We start from the raw sequence: 21,443 nt of genomic DNA, 5'->3' as shown, positions 1-21,443 counted from the left end.
AGTCCCTCACCAAGCCACTCGACATACTGATTTGGAAATATATCCTTCAGTGCCACTGGGCCAGCATCCTGAAATGCCCTTTTAAACAACACTGTGGGTCTCCCTACAGCACACGGACTTAATCATAGACACATAGAGATGTACAGCATGGAAACAGACCCTTCGGTCCAACTTGCCCATACTGACCAGATATCCCAACCCAATCTAGTCCCACCTGCCAGCACCCAGCCCATATCCCTCCAAACCCTTCCTATTCATATACCCGTCCAACTACCTCTTAAATGTTGCAATTGTATCAGCCTCCATCACGTCCTCTGGCAGCTCATTCCATACACGTACCACCCTCTGCGTGAAAAAGTTGCCCTGTAGGTCTCTTTTATATCTTTCCCCTCTCACCCTAAACCTATGCCCTCTAGTTCTGGACTCCCCCACCCCAGGGAAAAGAATTTGCCTATTTACCCTATCCATACCCCTCATAATTTTGTAAACCTCTATAAGGTCACCCCTCAGCCTCTGACGGTCCAGTGAAAACAGCCACAGCCTGTTCAGCCTCTCCCTGTAGCTCATATCCTCCAATCCTGGCAACATCCTTGTAAATCTTTTCTGAACCCTCTCAAGTTTCACAACATCTTTCCGATAGGAAGGAGACAGAATTGCACGCAATATTCCAACAGTGGCCTAACCAGTGTCCTGTACAGCCGCAACATGACCTCCCAACTCCTGTACTCAATACTCTGACCAATAAAGGAAAGCATACCAAACGCCTTCTTCACTGTCCTATCTACCTGTGACTCCACTTTCAAGGAGCTATGAACCTGCACTCCAAGGTCTCTTTGTTCAGCAACACCTCCTAGGACCTTACCATTAAGTGTATAAGTCCTGCTAAGATTTGCTTTCCCAAAATGCAGCACCTCGCATTTATCTGAATTAAACTGCATCTGCCACTTCTCAGCCTATTGGCCCATCTGGTTCAGATCCTGTTGTAATCCGAGGTAACCCTCTTCGCTGTCCACTACACCTCCAATTTTGGTGTTATCTACAAACTTACTAACTGTACCTCTTATGCTCACATCCAAATCATTTATGTAAATGACAAAAAGTAGAGGGCCCAGCACCGATCCTTGTGGCACTCCACTGGTCACAGGCCTCCAGTCTGAAAAACAACCCTCCACCACCACCCTCTGTCTTCTACCTTTGAGCCAGTTCTGTATCCAAATGGCTAGTTCTCCCTGTATTCCATGAGATCTAACCTTGCTAATCAGACTCCCATAGGGAACCTTGTCGAACGCCTTACTGAAGTCCATATAGATCACATCCACTGCTCTGTCCTCATCAATCTTCTTTGTTACTTCTTCAAAAAACTCAATCAGGTTTGTGAGACATGATTTCCCACACACCAAGCCATGTTGACTATCCCCAATCAGTCCTTGTCTTTCCAAATAGACGTACATCCTGTCCCTCAGGATTCCCTCCAACAGCTTGCCCACCACCGAGGTCAGGCTCACCGGTCTATAGCCTGACTGCTGTGGTTTCAGGAGCCAGCTCACTACCATCCAGGGATGGACGATAAATACTGGTCCAGCCAGTGACACCCTCCTCCCGCCAATGAATAAGGAAGTCATGAGAGGGTGTGCAGAAAGCATGCAGGAGCATGAGTCCGGATACATGTCCAGATGAGACCAATGTGGACTCCTGAGATGGCTGCTGTGCTGGTCTATACAGAGCAGTGTCTAGTCACAGCACTCAGCCTGAACTGCATCGTGACCATTACTTTCAACTCCGTGTTAGAGCAGCACTACAGATACACCAAAGTAGGTTAATGTTTACTCCATGTGTGGCTCAAACCTCGAATGAGAAATAGAGGGGGTCCTGTGAAAGTGTGCTGTTAGGATCATAAGGTGCATGTGTGAGAGTAAGAGAGAGATGTCTGTGTGTGTGAGAGGTGTGTGTGAGTGTCAGAGAGTGTGCGTATGAGTAAGAGAGAATGTGTGTGTGTTAGTGTGTGTGTGTCAGTGTGCGTGTGAGTAAGAGAGAATGTGTGTGTGTGTCAGAGAGAGAGAGTGTGAGTGTTTTTTAACCATTTCAGCCTACTCTCTAACGAGTGGAGCGGCTCACTGTGAGTGAACCTGGAGCCGGCCAGGGGGACACCAATTCCCCCTGAGTGTTCAGACAGAGCCCTCTCAGCACCAGCGCTGGTCACAGATGTCATGGAGAGAGGGGGGTGGGTGGAGGCTGCAGTCGCTGGTGTCTTTCCAGTTTTATTGGCTTTGACACACTCGTGGTTTCTACTTACCTGAAGACGTCAGGAGCTGCTGCCACATTCTCGCCTCTGCCTGCTCTCTGATGCGGAAGGAACAAGCTGACTTTTATTATAGGCCAGAGTCAGCAAGCGATTAGCTCCGGAGAACAGAGTGCAGTGAACCCGGCCACTCCGGACAATCAGCCCCCAACTCCAGAAACAAACAGGGGAGCCGAGAGACTTCCAGAGAACGGACTGTCATTAACACCGGCCTCTCAGAGAACTGCACCGCCACTCCGGTGAACACCCACAGCGACATCCACAACTCTACAGAGCTCACTGAATGACTTCGAGAACTCTCCCAGCCTGGGGTAACATCGGGGACTGTATCCCAGTCTAGACTTACATAGGGGACTGTATCCCAGCCTGGGGTAACACAGGGGATTGTATCCCAGCCTAGACTAACACAGGGGACTGTATCCCAGTCTAGACTAACACAGGGGACTGTATCCCAGCCTGGGGTAACACAGGGGATTGTATCCCAGCCTAGACTAACACAGGGGACTGTATCCCAGTCTAGACTAACACAGGGGACTGTATCCCAGCCTGGGGTAACACAGGGGACTGTATCCCAGCCTAGACTAACACAGGGGACTGTATCCCAGCCTAGACTATCACAGGGGACTGTATCCCAGCCTGGGGTAACATAGGGGACTGTATCCCAGCCTAGACTAACACAGGGGACTGTATCCCAGCCTGGGGTAACATCAGGGACTGTATCCCAGCCTAGACTAACATAGGGGACTGTATCCCAGTCTAGGGTAAAATTGGGTTGTACACCTGTTACAATAACATTGGGGACTGTAGCCTAGCCTATGTTAACGTTGGGTGTACATACCAGCTAGAGTAACAGTGGGGACTGTAGGCCAGTCTAGCTCTGTGCTACTACAAAGTCAGCTGCTGAATTCCTGTTTCTCGTGGTCAGCCGGGGAGATGTTCCAGGCTCTGGGCAGCTCGAACCGTTGCCTCCGCTTGATGCACAGCAACAAGTCCACCTGTTACTTTGCTCTGCTGGCTCTCGCCTACCTGCTGTACCTGAGCTTCGGCGCCCTGATCTTCTCCTCAGTTGAGTTGCCTTACGAGGACAGTCTCCGGCAGGAACTGAGGGAGCTGAAGGACCAGTTTCTGCAGGATAACTCATGTCTGACCCCGGACAGCCTGGAGCATTTCCTGGACCAGGTCCTGGAAGCCAACAATTACGGGGTGTCCGTGTTAAACAACAGCACTGGCAAGTGGAACTGGGACTTCACCTCTTCCCTCTTCTTCGCTGCCACTGTCCTCACAACCACAGGTAAACTCCTCATTGCTTTGTTCAATTTAAACCGAACTTTGTCTGGTGTTTACCTACCTTGTCAAATCAATAGGATTCGATGATAGCATTGTATATTTTCTGTGTGTATCTCTATAGAATATACATGTACAATGTATCTATAATTAGTGCATGTCTGTATGTGCCTGCATCAAATTCAAGGATGACAGTGCATTACTAAATGGGTAGGAAGTGCTGTCCTACAAGCACGGATGTTAGAATCTGTTGTGTGCTGCCCTATGATATGGGTGCAACAATTCGTGACATGCCACAAGGGAGTTTAGATTAGATTAGATTTCCCTACAGTGTGGAAACAGGCCCTTCGGCCCAACCAGTCCACACCGAACCCCCCTGAAGAGTAACCCACCCAGTCCCATTTCCCTCTGACTAATGCATCTAGCACTACGGGCAATTTAGCATGGCCAATTCACCTGACCTGCACTTCTTTGGACTGTGGGAGGAAACTGGAGCACTCGGAGGAAACCCACATAGTCACGGGGAGAACATGCAAACTCCGCACAGCCTGAGGCTGCAATCCAACCCGGGTCCTTGGCGCTGTGAGGCAGCAGTGCTAACCACTGAGTCACTGTGAGTTAGTTGAATCTGGGTGTGGTAGCTTTCAAAGATGATGGTTTGAGGTCCAATGGACTGTCATGTGTGTGAGTGTGGGCTCACACTGGGGAAAAAAAATCAACGTGCATTTGTTAAATGTCGATCAGATTGATCAAACTCACTGGAGTCTTTTGATAAGGTTGCAGGAAGAGTTGACGAAATGGCATGTTTGACCTGAGGGACATGGACTCTCACAGGATATTTCAGAAACCACCACAGAACGGCCTTGTCAGCAAAGCTGAAGGCACTGTCAGGTATAATGTTATCAGAGTGACAGGAAGTAGAGGCATGGTGAACGGTTGTTTGTCAGACTGCAGGTTGGTTTCTAGTGGGGTTCCCCTGGGGATGGTGTGAACCACTGCCTTTCTCAATCTATATTCATGAGCCAGGCTTGAGCACAAGGGGCACCATTTCAAAGTATATAATGGCACTAAACTTGGGAAGCACTGTGAATTACAAGCAGAAGAATAATCCACTAGTGACAGAGAGGAGGCTGTGGGTTACTGGTGGGATGGCGAGATGAAATTTACTCCAGGGGGCTGGGATGACCTCTTCTCAAACATTCTCCTGGAATCAATGTAAAACAACAGGTACAATTCTGAAGGGGGCTCCAGGGACAGGTGGATAAAACAAAGAAGTGTGAATGCTGGGGATCTGAGACAAAAAAACCCAGAAATTGTTGGTGAATCTCAGCAGCTGTGGAGAGATCTGTACTGTACCCTTGGCTAAAGGAGTGGTCAAATGAGACCTCCACCCAGGCATTCGGCAGCGGACATTTAGTGACAGAACAGTTCATTTTACAGAGCTAGGGAGCTCATAGAAGATCCTGTTCCTCAGTCATTCATTCGTAGGAGTTGCTGGTTTGCCAGCAAGCTCAGCGAATCCATCCTGGATCAACAGCACAAGGTGGGAGGCAGCTGCTGCTCTGAACTACCATCGTCTATGACTGACCTCCACCAACCCAAATCAGCTTCGTTTGTGCATTGTTTAGAGTCATACCCCACAAAAAAGACAATAGTTACGGTTGCTGGAGAACTAAAATGAGAGAACATTTAGAGTCATAGACTTGCACATCACAGAAACAGACCCTTCTTCCAACTTGTCCATGCCGACCAGATATCCTAAACTAATCTAGTCCCATTTGTCAGCACTTGGCCCATATCCCTCTAAACCCTTCCTATTCATATATCTATCCAGATGCCTTTTAAATGCTGTAATTGTACCAGCCTTCATCACTTCCTCTTTCCACACTCTCACCACCCTCCTCATAAGAAAGATCCATTTTAAAATTTCTCCCCTCTCACCTTAAACCTATGCCCTCTTGTTTTGCTCTTACCTATCCTGGGAAAAAGACCTTGGCTATTCACCCTATCCATGCCCCTCGTGATTTTATAAACTTGTATCAGGTCACCCCTCAGCCTCTGATGCTCCAGGGAAAGCAGCCCCAATCTATTCAACTTCTCCCTACAACTCAAACCCTCTGGTCCCGGCAATGTCCTTGTAATGCTCTGCTGCACCTTTTCAAGTTTAACAATATCTTGCCAATAGCAGAGGGACCAGAAATAAATGAAGTGTTCAAAGAAAACCTGTATTTCTTTAGGTCCACAGAACATCTTAAGGTGCTTTGCAGTCAGTGAAGTAGTTTTGAAATGCAGTCACTGTTATAATGTACAAAACGTGACAGCCAATTTGTACACAGCAAGTTCCCACAAACAGCAATGTGATTCATGACCAGATAAGGCATGTGTGAAGAAGGCATATGGCGTACTGGCTTTTATTGGTCGAGGAATTGAGTTCCGGAGTCCTGAGGTCATGTTGCAGTTGTATAAGACTCTGGTGCGGCCACATCTGGAGTATTGTATGCAGCTTTGGTCACCATACTATAGGAAGGATGTGGAGGCACTGGAACGGGTACAGAGGAAGTTTAGCAGGATGTTGCCTGGTATGGTAGGAAGATCGTATGAGGAAAGGCTGAGGCACTTGGGGCTGTTTTCATTGGAGAAAAGAGGGTTTAGGGGTGACTTGTTAGAGGTGTACATGATGATTGGGGGTTTAGATAGGGTTGACCATGAGAACCTTTTTCCACGTATGGAGTCACTATTACGAGGGGGCATAGCTTTAAATTAAGGGGTGGTAGGTTTAGGACAGATGTTAGGGGTAGATTCTTTACTCAGTGAGTCGTGAGTTCATGGAATGCCCTGCCAGTAGCAGTGGTGGACTCTCCCTCTTTATGGGCATTTAAACGGGCATTGGATAGACATATGGAGGATAGTGGGCTAGTGTAGGTTAGGTGGGCTTGGATCGGCGCAATATCGAGGGCCAAAGGGCCTGTACTGCGCTGTATTTTTCTATGTTCTATAATCTTCGTTAGTGGGGTTGTTTGGAGGTTAAGTATTGATCGAGGAGAAAGGGCATAAGCCTGAAGAAGGGCTTATGCCCGAAACGTCGAATCTCCTGTTCCTTGGATGCTGCCTGACATGCTGTGCTTTTCCAGCAACACATTTTCAGCGGTTAAGTATTGATCCCCAAGGACACCAGAGTTAACTCGCCTGCTCTTCTTCGAAGCAGTGCTGCGGTGTCTCTTACACCGACCTGTGAGGGCAAAATGGACCTTGGGTTAACACGCAACCCAAAAGAGAGTTCACACTTTACGGGAGAGGAGGTGACACGGGGACACCCAGACACAAGATAAAACTGAAAGTATCAACCCCCTCCCTTACCACTCCTCTTGCTGAATAGATGAGACCATCAGTTCTTCACCTCAGCGACCTGTCATTGTGTGGGAGCCTCAGTAAGGAGGCTGCTGTTCACCCAGTATCTCCTCCCAGCTCACCACACGACTACGGAATCAATGCAATGGGCTGAGGATATCCACGTCTTGTTATTCTCGAAGCTATGGAACAAACAGCAACTTGCATTTATATAATACTTTCCTGTACCAGTATCAGACCGGGATTAGATGCCGTGTCACACAAGGAGATATTAGAATTAGGGATGGGAAGCTTAGTTTAAACTCGAGATAGGTTTTAAAGAACCCTCTTCAAGGGCAAAAGAGAGTTGTTGAGATTTAGACTGGGCTAGACCCTTGGCTGCTGAATACACAGTTGCCAATATTGTAAAGCAATGACGTTTGGGGTCATTAGAGTGCAGCTGTCTCAGAGGGTAAGGGGGCTGGAGGAGATCATTGATAACCATGTTGAAAATTGTAAAATGTAGCTGTTGCCAGAACAAGACTGAATGTAGGTCAGGGCTGGTGGATATAGGCAGCTGAGCTTTGAATGAGCCGAAGTTTACATGGTCGGGAATGTAAAGCACAGCAGGTCAGGCAGCAGCCGAGGAGCAGGAGAATCGACATTTCGGGCATAAGCCCTTCATCAGGACATCCCCTGATGTTGATTGTACAGTTTCTTGAATACCGCCTGACCTTCTGTGCTTTTCCAGCACCACCCTGTTCGACTCTGACATTTCAGCATCTGCAGTCCTCACTTTCTCCGTATGAAGGAGTGGGATTGTCGATGGTCAAGTTTGCTCATGGAAATGTGAAATAAAACAAAAGTTCCACATAGTACATAGGATGACTAAGCAGTTTGTGGGCGAGGCCAGGAATTTTGGTTCAGACTCCTCCCTCCCTCCCTTTTGAGAGATGTCCCCAGGATGGTTTCACCTTCCTCCCCAGGACCTGGCCTGACTCTGCACCCTCGCTCACTGCTGGCCTGGTCACTGCCAGGTTATACACAGCGTGAAGCCAAACCAGACAGGGCAGAGACTGAGTGACCCAAAGGGATCAGGATGATCAAAGGAAGCTGGGGCACTTCACAGGTATCAGCTCGATTCCTCCTCGATCACGAGAGTAAAAATTAATCTGCTTATTTGCAGCATCTACCACTTTAATAACTTCAATAACATATTTGGATGTGAAATGCTTTTGGACATTCCCAAATATAAAGATTTCCTTGCATTCCAATTTCAGGGCATCGTTAAAGCTGACGCTGTCAAACTTAGTGAATAGTTGGATTGTTTAAATCAGTAAATACCACCAGGCAAATTGCAATGTGTATTCGGTGTTAAGTAAATACCTGCCGTATTAAATAACCAAACACAGATAAAGAGGCAGATAGTCCACTTAGTGGGGCATGACCATGTAACATGAGGGAGCTCTTTGTTCAAGCAGAGGACCCAGCCCTAATCCTGAGATTATAGCTGGGGCGACACCATGGCTCAGTGGTTAGCACTGCTGCCTCACAGGGTCCCAGGTTCAGTTCTAGCCTTGGATGGCTGGCTGTGTGGAGTTTGTACATTCTCTCTCTCTCTCTGTGTGGGTTTGCTCTGGTGAATTAGCCATGCTAAATTGTCCCATATTAGTCGGAGGTAAATGGGTCTGGGTGGGTTACTCTTCAGAGGGTCAGTATGGACTTGTTGGGCCGAAGGGCCTGTTTCTACAATGTAGGTAATCTAAACCTTGTCACTATCTCATTCTGATAAAGACTGCTTCCCTTTGCAGGCACACCCCACTGAATCTCAGCATTTCCCTATCTTTATTGCTGTTTAAAGGTTGGATACATACATTTTAAGGCTTCTATACAGAGGTTACTGATAAGAGTTCCACAGGCTTCTTAAGTTTTGGTCTGTCTTTGCCCAGGACACTTCAGATAAAGTGATAGTGCTTCTTCAGGTAGGTACAGGTGAGGCAGTTGGAGATTTCTGTGCAAACAGCAAGGTTTTCAGTGATCACACAGATCGGGTAAGAGGTAGACTCTCACCTACCACACCAGCAACTGTTGTTTCCAGCCCTGGCTCATCTCAACCTGCTGCTGACTCCTTCATCCTAGAGAGCTGATAGCCAATCAGAGGCTGACAGCTCCTCATTTGGGTAGTTGTCATGGGTGGGGTCACAGGTGCAGGCACTGAGTCACTTTGGCTAAGAGCCTCCCCCATTCAGATGTTTGGATCTTCTGCATAGTGACTGCTGCTGCATGCCAGCAACTGTGGGGATGAGACGTTGAAATAGAGGATTCACAGAGAGGGAGGGCTGTAGGGACTGGAGGAGGGTACAGAGAGAGGGAGGGTCACAGGGACTAGAGGAGGGTACAGAGAGAGGGAGGGTCACAGGGAGTAGAGGAGGGTACAGAGAGAGGGAGGGCTGTAGGGACTGGAGGAGGGTACAGAGAGAGGGAGGGTCACAGGGACTAGAGGAGGGTACAGAGAGAGGGAGGGCTGTAGGGACTGGAGGAGGGTACAGAGAGAGGGAGGGTCACAGGGACTAGAGGAGGGTACAGAGAGAGGGAGGGTCACAGGGAGTAGAGGAGGGTACAGAGAGAGGGAGGGCTGTAGGGACTGGAGGAGGGTACAGAGAGAGGGAGGGTCACAGGGACTAGAGGAGGGTACAGAGAGAGGGAGGGCTGTAGGGACTGGAGGAGGGTACAGAGAGAGGGAGGGTCACAGGGACTAGAGGAGGGTACAGAGAGAGGGAGGGTCACAGGGAATAGAGGAGGGTACAGAGAGAGGGAGGGCTGTAGGGACTGGAGGAGGGTACAGAGAGAGGGAGGGTCACAGGGACTAGAGGAGGGTACAGAGAGAGGGAGGGTCACAGGGACTAGAGGAGGGTACAGAGAGAGGGAGGGTCACAGCGACTAGAGGAGGGTACAGAGAGAGAGAGGGTCACAGCGACTAGAGGAGGTTACAGAGAGAGGGAGGGTCACAGGGACATGAGGAGGGTACAGAGAGAGGGAGGGTTGCAGGAAATAGAGGAGGGTACAGAGAGAGAGGGCTATAGGGGTTGGAGGACGTTACAGAGGGTCAATACTGAGGGAGTGCCGCTCTGTCAGATGGTCAGTACTGGGGGAGTGCTGCACTGTCGGACGGTCACTACTGAAGGTGTGCCGCATTGTCGGAGGGTCAGTACTGAGGGAGTGCAGCATTGACAGAGGGTCAGTACTGAGGGAGTGTGGCACTGTCGGACGGTCACTACTGAGGGTGTGGCGCATTGTCGGAGGGTCAGTACTGAGGGAGTGCAGCATTGTCGGAGGGTCAGTACTGAGGGAGTGCCGCATGTCAGCAGGTCAGTACTGAGGAAGTGTGGCACTGTCGGAGGGTCAGTCCTGAGGAAGTGCCGCACTGTCGGAGGGTCAGTACTGAGGGAATACTGTACTGTCAGAGAGTCATTACTGAGGGAGTGCTGCACTGTCGGACGGTCAGTACTGAGGAAGTGTGGCACTGTCGGACGGTCACTACTGAGGGAGTGCCGCATTGTCGGTGGGTCAGTACGGAGGTAGTGCGGCACTGTCGAAGGATCAGTACTGAGGATGGAAAATCGTGTTGTAGAAAAGGGGAGTGACAAGATTCACCAGGGAAACAAGGATGAGCCATTGTCAGTGTGGAAGCAGTCGAGCGATGTTGGCGGGGAACAGGTTGTGAATTAAAATTGAAGGGACGGTGTTTCAGGGGAACTGAGGTCTGAGGATTGCAATGTGAGTGGCTGAGTGTTTGGTTGTTCCTGATAGTTTCTGTGGAATTATCAAAGAGCAGGGTTGAGGGAGGACAAACAGACTGCGCCCTTCAGCCTGTGAACAGAATATTACTGTCTGTCCTCCATCCTGCGCACAGAAACCAAAATCAAACTCCCAAGGGACATCTACAACATTGCTTGGAAATCATTTTGAAATGGAGCTGTTTGTGTTTCTCTCAGGTCAAGCTGCCCTTTCAGTGACCCTGTAGCTGCCCCAGCTGTCTGCCTGCCTCACACTCTCCTCTGCTAATCTCTCCCGCTCACCTTCACTCTGGCCCTCGCTCTCCATCTGACTCTTCCATGCTGCCTCCTCATGGGAAGGTGGGGAACACTGCTGACCCATTCTCCAGCACCCCTCTCCCTCTCCACCTTCTCTGGAGGGAAACTGGGGTCTTGCTCTGCGGACCCTCTGGTCATGCCCCGATGGCCCTGACACAGTGTGACACTGTGCCAAGGCCGTGTATGTGACAATAGGAGGTGTGTGTGTGTAGATGTACAATTCGGAGCACCGAAATAGTTGATGGGAGTTAGCTGCTGAATGTGAGACAGAGAGAGCAGGATTATTCAAGACAGGCTCATGGACAAAAGAAAAGAAACATGAAACCCAGACAGTATGGTTCGAGACTGCTTTACATGTCACACCCTAAATCTTCACCATTGCACTGACTACAGCGTTTCAATCTCAGTAAAAAAACAATTCCGTCATTCACAGGTTACCTGCGTCACTTTCCAAATAACTCAGTATCTTGAGTCAGAATGGTGTAGGTTCAAATCCCTCTCCAAAGACTGGATCACAAATACTATGGTGACTTCAGTGCTGTGGGAGTGCTGCATTGTCAGAGCGTCAGTACTGAGAGAGTGCCGCACTATTGGAGGGTCAGTACTGAGGGAGTGCTGCATTGTCGGAGGGTCAGTACTAACTGTACTGTCAGCAGTTCCCTCTTTTCTGTGAGATTAGATTACTTACAGTGTGGAAACAGGCCCTTTGGCCCAACAAGTCCACACCAATCCGCTGAAGTGTAACCCACCCAGACCCATACCCCCACATTTATCCCTTCACCTAACACTATGGGCAATTTAGCGTGGCCAATTCACCTAACCTGCACATTTTTGGACTGGACTGTGGGAGGAAACCGGAGCACCTGGAGGAAACCCACGCAGACACAGGGAGAATGTGCAATCTCCATACAGACAATCACCCAAGGCTGGAATCGAATGTTGTGAGGCAGCAGTGCTAACCACTGAGCCACCGTGCTGCCCACATGTTACATCAGCCCCTTCAAGTGGATGAAAAAGGTCACATGGCCATTGTTTGGTGTGGAGCAATTCCCCTTGGTGTTCTGACTAATATTTATCCTTCAAAGTAAAGAACCACATTTTCTGGCCATTATTTCATTGTTTTTGTCAGAGCTTGCGGTGTGTAAATTGGGTTCCACATTTTCTTCCTCACTGCAGGGACTACGATTTTTTTAAAACGACTTCATTGGCTGTCATGACTTGGAGGTGCTGGTGCTGGACTGAGGTGGACAAAGCCACAAAGCACACAACACCAGGTTTATTTGAAAGTATTGGTGCTTCCAAGTAGACGTGTTGTTCTATAACCTGGTGTTGTGTGCTTTTTACCTTCATTGGCTGTGGTGTGCTTTAGGATGTTCTGAGGTGGGATCAGGCACTGCTATATCAATGCAAGTTCTGCAGGCCTGCTTGTTCAACTTAGAAATCTGTTTAGGTGGACTTAATCCCAAAAGGAGGGGGGTGCTGGGCCAAGTCAGTGATTTGTTTCAGTTTGACAGCAGCCTGTGATATTGATCTATGTTCAGCTGCACCCCTGCCGAGGGAAAACTGTTGATTCATTCACATCTCGTTGGAGCTGCTGCAGTCGTTCCTCCTGTGAGAGCAATGGGGGGGCATCCGCGAATTAATAACCTCGACAGCACTACATGTCAGGTTGTCAGAACGCGAAGCACTGGGCTGAGAGGATACTGATTGAAAGAGGTCCTTATATCTTCAGAGACAGGGAATTAGTTTTAACCTTGTTTGGCAGCCACTCTCTCCCCTCCCCCGTCCCCTCGTTCTTCAACCCTGTCATGTTCCGAACAGAGGGGAAGGGACAGACACTGCTCAGAATTTCCTCCCAATCCTCCAGTAGGGAGCTTCACTTGATGAGTGCTGGGCACCCCACAGAGGAGCAGAGCTAAGATATCTTCCCCAGCTCTCAGTACTGACTGACTTAAAGCTGCAGCCATATTGAACTGAATTTAATTCTGTTCCAATCTCAGAGACTGGGGAAAGTTTGCTTTTATTTAACATGCTCATATGTCCAAGGGGGTTCCATTCACTACTAAACTCTCTGCTTTTTCTACCTGAGTCAAATGGCTCCCGCCATTTTGTGCATGACAGCCTGCAGACTTGAGTGACCCAGTGAAGTGGGTAAAGGGATAAATATTGGTCAAAATGCAAGGACAAACTGTCCAACCTTTGTTGAATGGCGTCAGGGAGGTTTGAACATGGCGGACTGTCCTCTTGCGGTACCAAGGGAGCACTGCACTGTCAGAGGTGCTGTGTTTTGGGGTAAGATGCTAAACTGAGGCCCTGTTTGCTATCACGGGATGGAAATGATCCCACAGTCACTATTTTGAGGAAAAGCAGAGGAGTTTGTCCTGAATTCTGAACGCAAAGAAGGTGAGCTATTCATTGTCTCAGTGCAATTAGTGGAATCTCACTGGGGCCAAATTGGCTGCTGGCTTTCCTACTCCAATTTAAACAGGAGATCACTGGCTGCAGGTTACTCTGTGACACTGTTCTGTGAGGTACAAGTCCTAAATTGTTTTGGAACACAGTGACCTCTATTCCAATGAAAACAACAGAATGAACATTATTTTTGAACTAAGTATTAACTGAGCACTAAAATCCAGCTCCAAACAGATCTACAGCCCATGTCACAGTAATATAACACAGTAGAATCTAAAATAATTCATTCTTAACAGGAAACCAAAGAACTGCAGCTACAGGAAGTCAGAAACAAAATCAGAACTTGCAAGAAAAACTCAGCAGGTCAGGCAGCATCTGTGGAGAGAAAACAGAGTTAATGTTTCGCTTGCAGTGACTCTTGTTCAGAATTAATTCTTATTAATTAATTCTTAAAAATTAATTCTTACACAACTCTTCAAGCATCTCAACATTCCAACTCTGTCTCACTCATGGTAGGGTGGTTTAGGATAAAAACAGACCAGGGACTCCCTTCATTATCCACAGCCACCATCTGATAATCGCATCATCCTGTGACTAGTGACAGTGATCACTCTCTGTCCGTGTGTTGCTAATAGACTTGTCAGGAGCTGAGGAAGTCATCTGTGATGGAAAGCTGAGGATTCTGGAAGTTCAAAGTCATTTAAAGTCTGGTTGAAGATTTGTAGCTCGGGTGTCCGTTGTTGTGGTTCTGTTCGTCGAGCTGGAAGTTTTTGCTGCAAACGTTTCGTTCCCTGGCTAGGGAACATCATCAGTGCTATTGGAGCCTCCTGTGAAGCGCTGCTTTGCTGTTTCTTCCGGTATTTATAGTGGTTTGTTCTTGCCGCTTCCGGGTGTCAGTTTCAGCTGTAGTAGTTTGTATGTGGGGTCCAGGTCGATGTGTCTGTTGATGGATGTTCTTGTCGTTTCCGGGTGTCAGTTTCAGCTGTAGTGGTTTGTATATGGGGTCCAGGTCTATGTGTCTGTTAATGGAGTTTGTGGATGAATGCCATGCCTCTAGGAATTCCCTGGCTGTTCTCTGTCTGGCTTGTCCTATGATGGTAGTGTTTTCCCAGTCAAATTCATGTTCCTGGTTGTCTGAGTGTATGGCTACTAGGGATAGCTGGTCGTGTTATTTTGTGGCTAGCTGATGTTCATGAATGCGGATTGTTAGCTGTCTTCCTGTTTGTCCTATATAGTGTTTTGTGCAGTCCTTGCATGGTATTTTGTAAACTACGTTGATTTGGCTCGTGCTGGCTATTGGGTCCTTTGTTCTAGTGAGTTGTTGTCTGAGTGTGGAAGTTGGCTTGTGTGCTGTTATGAGTCCTAAGGGTCGCAGTAGTCTGGCTGTCAGTTCTGAGACGCTCCTGACGTATGGTAGAGTGGCTAGTCCTTTTGGTTGTGGCATGTCCTCGTTCCGTGGTCTATCTCTTAGGCATCTGGTGATAAAGTTGCGTGGGTATCCGTTTTTGGCGAATACCTTGTATAGGTGTTCCTCTTCCTCTTTTCGCAGTTCTGGTGTACTGCAGTGTGTTGTGGCTCTTTTGAATAGTGTCCTGATGCAGCTTCGTTTGTGTGTGTTGGGGTGGTTACTTTCCTAACTATTGCAATCTTTTAGTCTAGAATAGATAGATATATTTGATTTTGTAACTGTAATAAATGCTTGTTGTATAAATGCCTCAGTAAAATAAGGATTTCTCAGACACACTCCACAGCCACCAACTGTGAGATTTACAAAATGTCAATTTCACATTCATGTCAATCGTGTCCACCATGTTGGCACAGTGGCTCAGTGGTTAGCACTGCTGCCTCACAGCGCCAGATATCTGGGTTCGATTCCAGCTTTGAGTGACTGTGTGGAGTTTGCACATTCTCCCTGTGTCTGTGTGGGTTTCCTCCCACAATCCAAAGATGTGCAGGTCAGGTGGATTGGCCACAGTGTTCAGGGATGTGTAGGTTAGGTGCATTAGTCAGGGGTAAATGTAGAGTAATAGGTTCAGGGAATGGGTCTGGGTGAATTACACTTCGGAGGGTTGATGTGGACTTGTTGGGCCAAAGGGCCTGTTCCCACACTGTAGGGGTTCTGTGATTCAGTCCTTCCCAGACATTGCCAATTGGCTCGGTGTAATCTAGGGCTAATCTTCTTGGCACCACTGCATGGAAGAAGACTGTTCGGGACAATTAGAGAAAAAGATCATGATTTTTAAGAAATTTTCTTTGATTTGCTTCATTGTTTATTAGAAGTATTAGGGACGGTTTTTCATTCATTTATGGGATGTAAGCATTTATTGCCTATCTCTAGCTGCCCAGTCAAATGTCAACCATAGGGCATTTGGTCTGGAGTCTCATGTCTGCCAGACCAGGTAAGGGAGGAAATCTGTCATCCTTAAACGACATCAGTGAAAAATGGGATTTTACATCAGTCACCATTAGGATGGCTTTTTTATTCCAATGTTTATATTCTTCCATGGTGTGCTTTGAGCCCCAGCACCCAGAACTTTAACTTGGGACTCTGGATTGGTTATCTATTTGCATTACCATCAGACCACCACCGCCCCATCACAATTAAGACCAGCCCAATCAGGTGTTGGAGAACTTGTCCACTTTCCAAATGTTTAAACACTTCCAAGGTTGCTGGTTTAGATAACCAGTGAGGAGAGGATGTGGAAATGGGGAATTTGGAGACAGAAAGATCAAGCCTCCAGGAATCCGACTAATTAGCAACCCTAACTGACCACTTCCTGCTGCTGTATAAAATCATTTCTCTTGTAATGGGCAGTGTGACGTGCCTGTAAACTAGACTGGGAAATGAATGCACTGCTCACACAAGAATTCCATTGTACAAGACTAGTCAGAGTATAAGATTAGTCAGACTAGTTTGCCTGATCCCTGAGTTCTACTGTTTTTTCCTACTGGCTGTCCCATGCAGAGCAGCAAGAAATTCATTCAGGGAAACTCCAGTACTTTGACTCTAGTGCGGGATTTATTGGGAATCAGGAGAGCCAGGCGACATCCGTGTCTAACCTCCCCTCGCCCTGCAGCCCTCAGGGATCTCCCCCCCCCCCCCCCCCAAAGTCTGGCTTCCTCAACATTCTCAGTATTCAGTCTTCAGCTGCCGAATCCCTAAGCTGTGGAATTTTTCCCTAGACCTGTCTGTGTGTCCCTCCTGCTTTCCAATGGTCCTTATGAAAACTCATCTCTTTCATCAGGCATGAGGACACTTACATATGGTGCTCAAATTCTTTTGTCTGATAACAATTCTATATTGTGCTTGGGAGCATTTTTGCCCTGTTAAAGGTTTTATACAAATAAAATTATTTGGGGCCTTCCTGTCAGTACCTGTTTTGAAATTATAAACTCATGAATATTCCTTTTCATCACCATTTGACTATTACAGATCTCCAATGCTATTCCTCCACTTAAAACAGGGAAGGGGTTTGAACCCTGGTATTAGGTCAAATTGTCCTCGATGTTATTAGCCATTACCTTAATAATGGGGCAGCACATGTGATGGGCTGATTGGCCTGCTTCTGTTCCTATGTCTTCTGGTCTTATGCTGTTGTCTATCAGCCATATCTGTCAATCAGAATGTTGTGGGTTCATGTCCGGTATCTAGACTGACACATCACTGCAGTACTCAGGTGCTAGCTCTAGAATGAGACATTACATTGGAACCTTCAAATCAATGTTTTAAAAAAAAACTCATAACAGTAACTCCAAGTCCATTCTCCCTGGTGTTCTGGGCTGATACTTATTTCTCAACCAATATCATTAAAATAGACGATCTCATCATTACCGCTCTGTGGAATCTTACTTTGCATAACTTGCAAATTTCAGCTGGATGTCATTATTTTGAAGACCAAGGGAGTCCCCCTGATATCCTGCCAATATTTATCCCTCAACCAGTAAGCATAAAGAAGGCAGAATGGCTCCTGCTCATCCCTCAGACTGTCTGAGGGAGAGAGAGCAATGTGTTGGCCATTCCATGTATCTACAGGCCATGGTAGGGGTCATAGGTTTGGGAGGAGCTGTCTAATGAACCTTGAGTTACTATAGTGCGTCTTGTTGATGGTACACACTGATATCAGTCCACAATGTGATGGAGGGAGGGGATTTTAAAGGTGGTGGATATGTTTGAATGTTTGTAGATGTGGTGTCTTCCAGCGGGGAGAAAGTGAGGACTGCAGATGCTGGAGATCAGAGCTGAAAAATGTGTTGCTGGAAAAGCGCAGCAGGTCAGGCAGCATCCAAGGAGCAGGAGAATCGACGTTTCGGGCATAAGCCTGATGAAGGGCTCATGCTCGAAACGTCGATTCTCCTGCTCCTTGGATGCTGCCTGACCTGCTGCGCTTTTCCAGCAACACATTTCTCAGCTGTCAATCCAGCTTTGTTCTGGAAGGTGTCAAGTTGGAGCTGCACCTATCCAGGCAAAAGTGAAATGTTCCATCACACTCCTCCTTTGTGCCATGTGGCCGTTGGATGGGCTATGGGATGTCAGAAGATGAGTAACTCGCTGCAGGATTCCTAATCTCTGACCTGTTATTGTGACCACTGTGTTTGTACAAAATGTCTAGCAGAGTTTCTGGTCAATGATAAGCCCCTGGGTGTTGGTAATGTGCGATTCAGTGATGATGACACCACTGAATGTCAATTGGCTGTGATTGGATTGTCTTGTTGGAGATGGTCATTGCCTGGTACACGTGTGGTACAAGTGTTATTGCCATTCATCAGTCCAAGCCTGAATATTGTCCAGGTCTTGCTGCATTTGGACATGAGCTGCTTCAGTAAGCCCTGGTATCATTCTGCTTTAAGCCTTTAAACTCTTTTCAGTTCGAGTTGTCATCTTGTCTGTTGCAATCATGTTCTAACCACTACCCCACACTATCCGGAATGTTCTAGAGCAGACACAGTTCATTCAGCCCATCAAGTCTCTCCCAGCCATCGTGCTGATCAGGTTGTTGGAGACTGGACTGTATAAAGTTATGCTGTTAATCATCAGCAACTTCTCATTTCCCAAGTCACATTACGGAGGATTACAGAGGCACTGATGATGATGATTGCACCTCATTAAGTGCAGTTTCTGTCTCTGGATAAAGCTACCTAGAACTACACTTTACTGAATTATTACTTTGCAATTTCTGATTTTATTTTGATATTTACGTTACATTGGAGCACAGAAACATTGAGCACATGTGGAGGCTATTCCCACCTATTTCCTACATTAGTACAAATGACCACCCTTCACAAAGTATATCTTGCAGCACAGTGCTTTGGAAATCCTGAGGGTGCTCAAAGGTATAACGTAACTGCAAATGCTTTGCTGGTCAGAGATATGTTCACTCACTCTGGGCTGGGCAGTCAACCCCAATAATACTGGAAGCAGAAATTGATGGAAATACTCAGCAAGTCTTGCAGCATCGATGAAGAGAAATCAGAGTAAACTTTCCAGGTCCAGTGACTCCTCTTCAGAACTCCAATAATGTTTCTTCACTTAATAAAGAAGGTGGTAGAAAGAAGGCAGAATGACTCCGGCTCATCCCTCAGTCTATCTGAGGGAGAGAGGGCAATGTGTTGTATATTGTCTACTTCAGATCTTGGCAGAGATGACACTAATTTCTATGTATGTAACAGCTTTATTTGCAATGTTTTAATATGTCTGCTCCATGCTTCAAGTCTACCTTTCAATTCTTTCTCCAGCTTGTTAACTTCTATCTGAGCTCATACCTACCCCAAACCCAGTCAGCACAGGCAGCATCAATAGTAAACGGACAAGGATAATCAAACACAGAACAGCTGAACCATAGAGAGAGCAAGCTTTGATCTGGCCTCGTTCCCAATCTTTAACCAGGTTAATTCAAGGATTTTATACAAAACTGTTCAGAAAGCACACACCGACATTTGTACACATATAAACACAAATGTAATGGCACGTGCACACAAACACACTCATAAGGGACATAATGTTCAAGTACACACCTATTTAAATGGTCACTGATGAACACATACATGTGTAAATATTTAAGTACATAAATATATTCCTGGTGTGTCATGTAAATTGTAAATTCATTTTTACCTCCACCTTCTTTACACCATCAGCTGATGGCGATTAAATCATTCCTCATTGTTTAATTTGTGCTGGGCTAATGCCAGAAAGGCCCAACATTTCTTTCTGAAAATCCAGTCACACCTGTCCCAGTTGCCAAGTACATCAGCCATTGCCTTTCAGGGCGTGGCAAATTCCCTCTGCGAAGAAGCTGTTCCTAATGGTTCGTACAGCACAGAGACAGACCCTTCGGTCCAACCAGTCCACGCCAACCATGTTCCCAAACCAAACTAGTCCCATCTGCCTGTGTTTGGCCTACATTCCTCCAAACCCTTGCTATTCACGTATTTATCCAAATGTTTTTTAAACATTGTTACTGTACCCACATCCCCCACTTTGTGTGGAAATTCATTCCAAGTGCGAGCCACTCTCTGTGGAAACAAAGTTGCCCCTCGTGTCGTTTTAAAATCTTTCGACTCTCACCTTAAAAATATCTCCCATAGTTTTGAACTCACCAGTGCTAGGGAAATCACCCTCGCCATTCACCCTGTATTCACTGGCACTTCCCTTCTGATGGCCATCAACATTAACATTCCCCCATCTATTCACCAACCACTCCCCCAGAAGCTAGTGGGCAACTCCCAAGTCACATCCTTTCTCCCTTTGTTGAGTTAGGAATACTCAGTAGGCACGCTGTGCACAGCAAGTGAACAAATACACAGACTTTAAATTCTTCTGGTGATGTTGGCCGATTGAGTTGAGGCGGAGTGGGTAATGTTTGCTCAGAACACCAAGTAAGGACGCAGGGGTTATGGAAACACAAAAGGCAGTGTTTACCCTTTGCTGCCTTACGAGGAGAGGTCATCTGAGGTGGGGCAAGGAGAATATAGGTGCCCATTTCCCCACCTCTCCCATTTCAAACCTTCTGCAGAGACCACATTCTGCCCTTCCCCCACACTGCTCACCCCACAATCACTTTCAACCCTCTGTGTAAGATAGGTATGATCCAAACAGATCATAGATCAAACAGGTCATTGATCCTCTAGAATGAGAGTGTGGCAGCTACTCTTCCCTTCCTTAACTCGCAATTATCTTTTTCCAATCCCAATACTTTCTTCTCCACAAATCCCCCTCCCCCAAACCCAATCCTCTTCTTTTTTCCCTCAGTCCCCCCTCCCCTAATTCCCCTTTCTCCTAATTTCCTACTCCCCTTTCCATGGTTTGGGTTCCCAAATGGGACTGAATCGCCCTTAAGGTCTCATCTCATGAGCTCCAGGCCATCAAATGACCCAGGACTCTCTGCCATTGGTCAGCTGACAGGTCGACCCTTTAGACACTCTACCTTTCACTGGCCAATCAGAAAGTGAGCAGACTCTGTAAACCAATGCCCTGTCAAATGACCTTTTTTTTATTGTAGCTCAACAGATGAGTTGAACACCCTTTCCAATCTCCCTCTGCTGTGTCCCAACGTTTCCTGTTTAACTCTTGACCATACCAGGCCAATCCTGCAATATGGAGAAAGTGAGGACTGCAGAAGCTGGAGATCAGAGCTGAAAATGTGTTGCTGGAAAAGCGCAGCAGGTCAGGCAGCATCCAAGGGGCAGGAGAATTGACATTTCGGGCATGAGCCCTGAAGAGGTCTTGGCAACTTGGCAACTGGGACAGGTGTGACTGAATTTTCAGAAAGAAATGTTGGACCTTTCTCCTGCTCCTTGGATGCTGCCTGACCTGCTGAGCTTTTCCAGCAACACATTTTCAATCCTGCAATATTCCTAGCCTCCGGTAATATGGTCTGCTTTAATATTTCATTAAATTGGGAACTCTCATTTCATCCGTGTCTGTCAGACTCTTTACCCTCTCCACCGCTCTATCTCTTTCACACTTTCCTTTACACTGTCCTCCTCTGTCTCTTTCACACTCTCCCCTTTATCCTCTCCTCCTCTGTATT

The 21,443-nt window shown here is 47.1% G+C and overlaps 1 protein-coding gene across 1 annotated transcript in view; it reads left to right on the top strand.

The window, feature by feature from the left end:
• The first annotated feature begins 2,314 nt into the window (after positions 1-2,314).
• The window catches only part of LOC132833872 (potassium channel subfamily K member 1-like), a 34,283-nt gene continuing 15,154 nt past the window's right edge, over positions 2,315-21,443 (top strand). The window contains exon 1 of the mRNA XM_060852519.1: positions 2,315-3,590. Coding sequence (XP_060708502.1) covers positions 3,233-3,590 — 358 coding nt within the window. The 5' untranslated portion in view covers positions 2,315-3,232. The remainder of the gene's footprint in view (positions 3,591-21,443) is intronic.

This window comes from Hemiscyllium ocellatum, chromosome 3 (assembly GCF_020745735.1).
Source record: "Hemiscyllium ocellatum isolate sHemOce1 chromosome 3, sHemOce1.pat.X.cur, whole genome shotgun sequence".
Classification (NCBI taxonomy): Eukaryota; Metazoa; Chordata; class Chondrichthyes; order Orectolobiformes; family Hemiscylliidae; genus Hemiscyllium; species Hemiscyllium ocellatum.
This window is presented reverse-complemented; position numbering and strand designations above follow the sequence as displayed.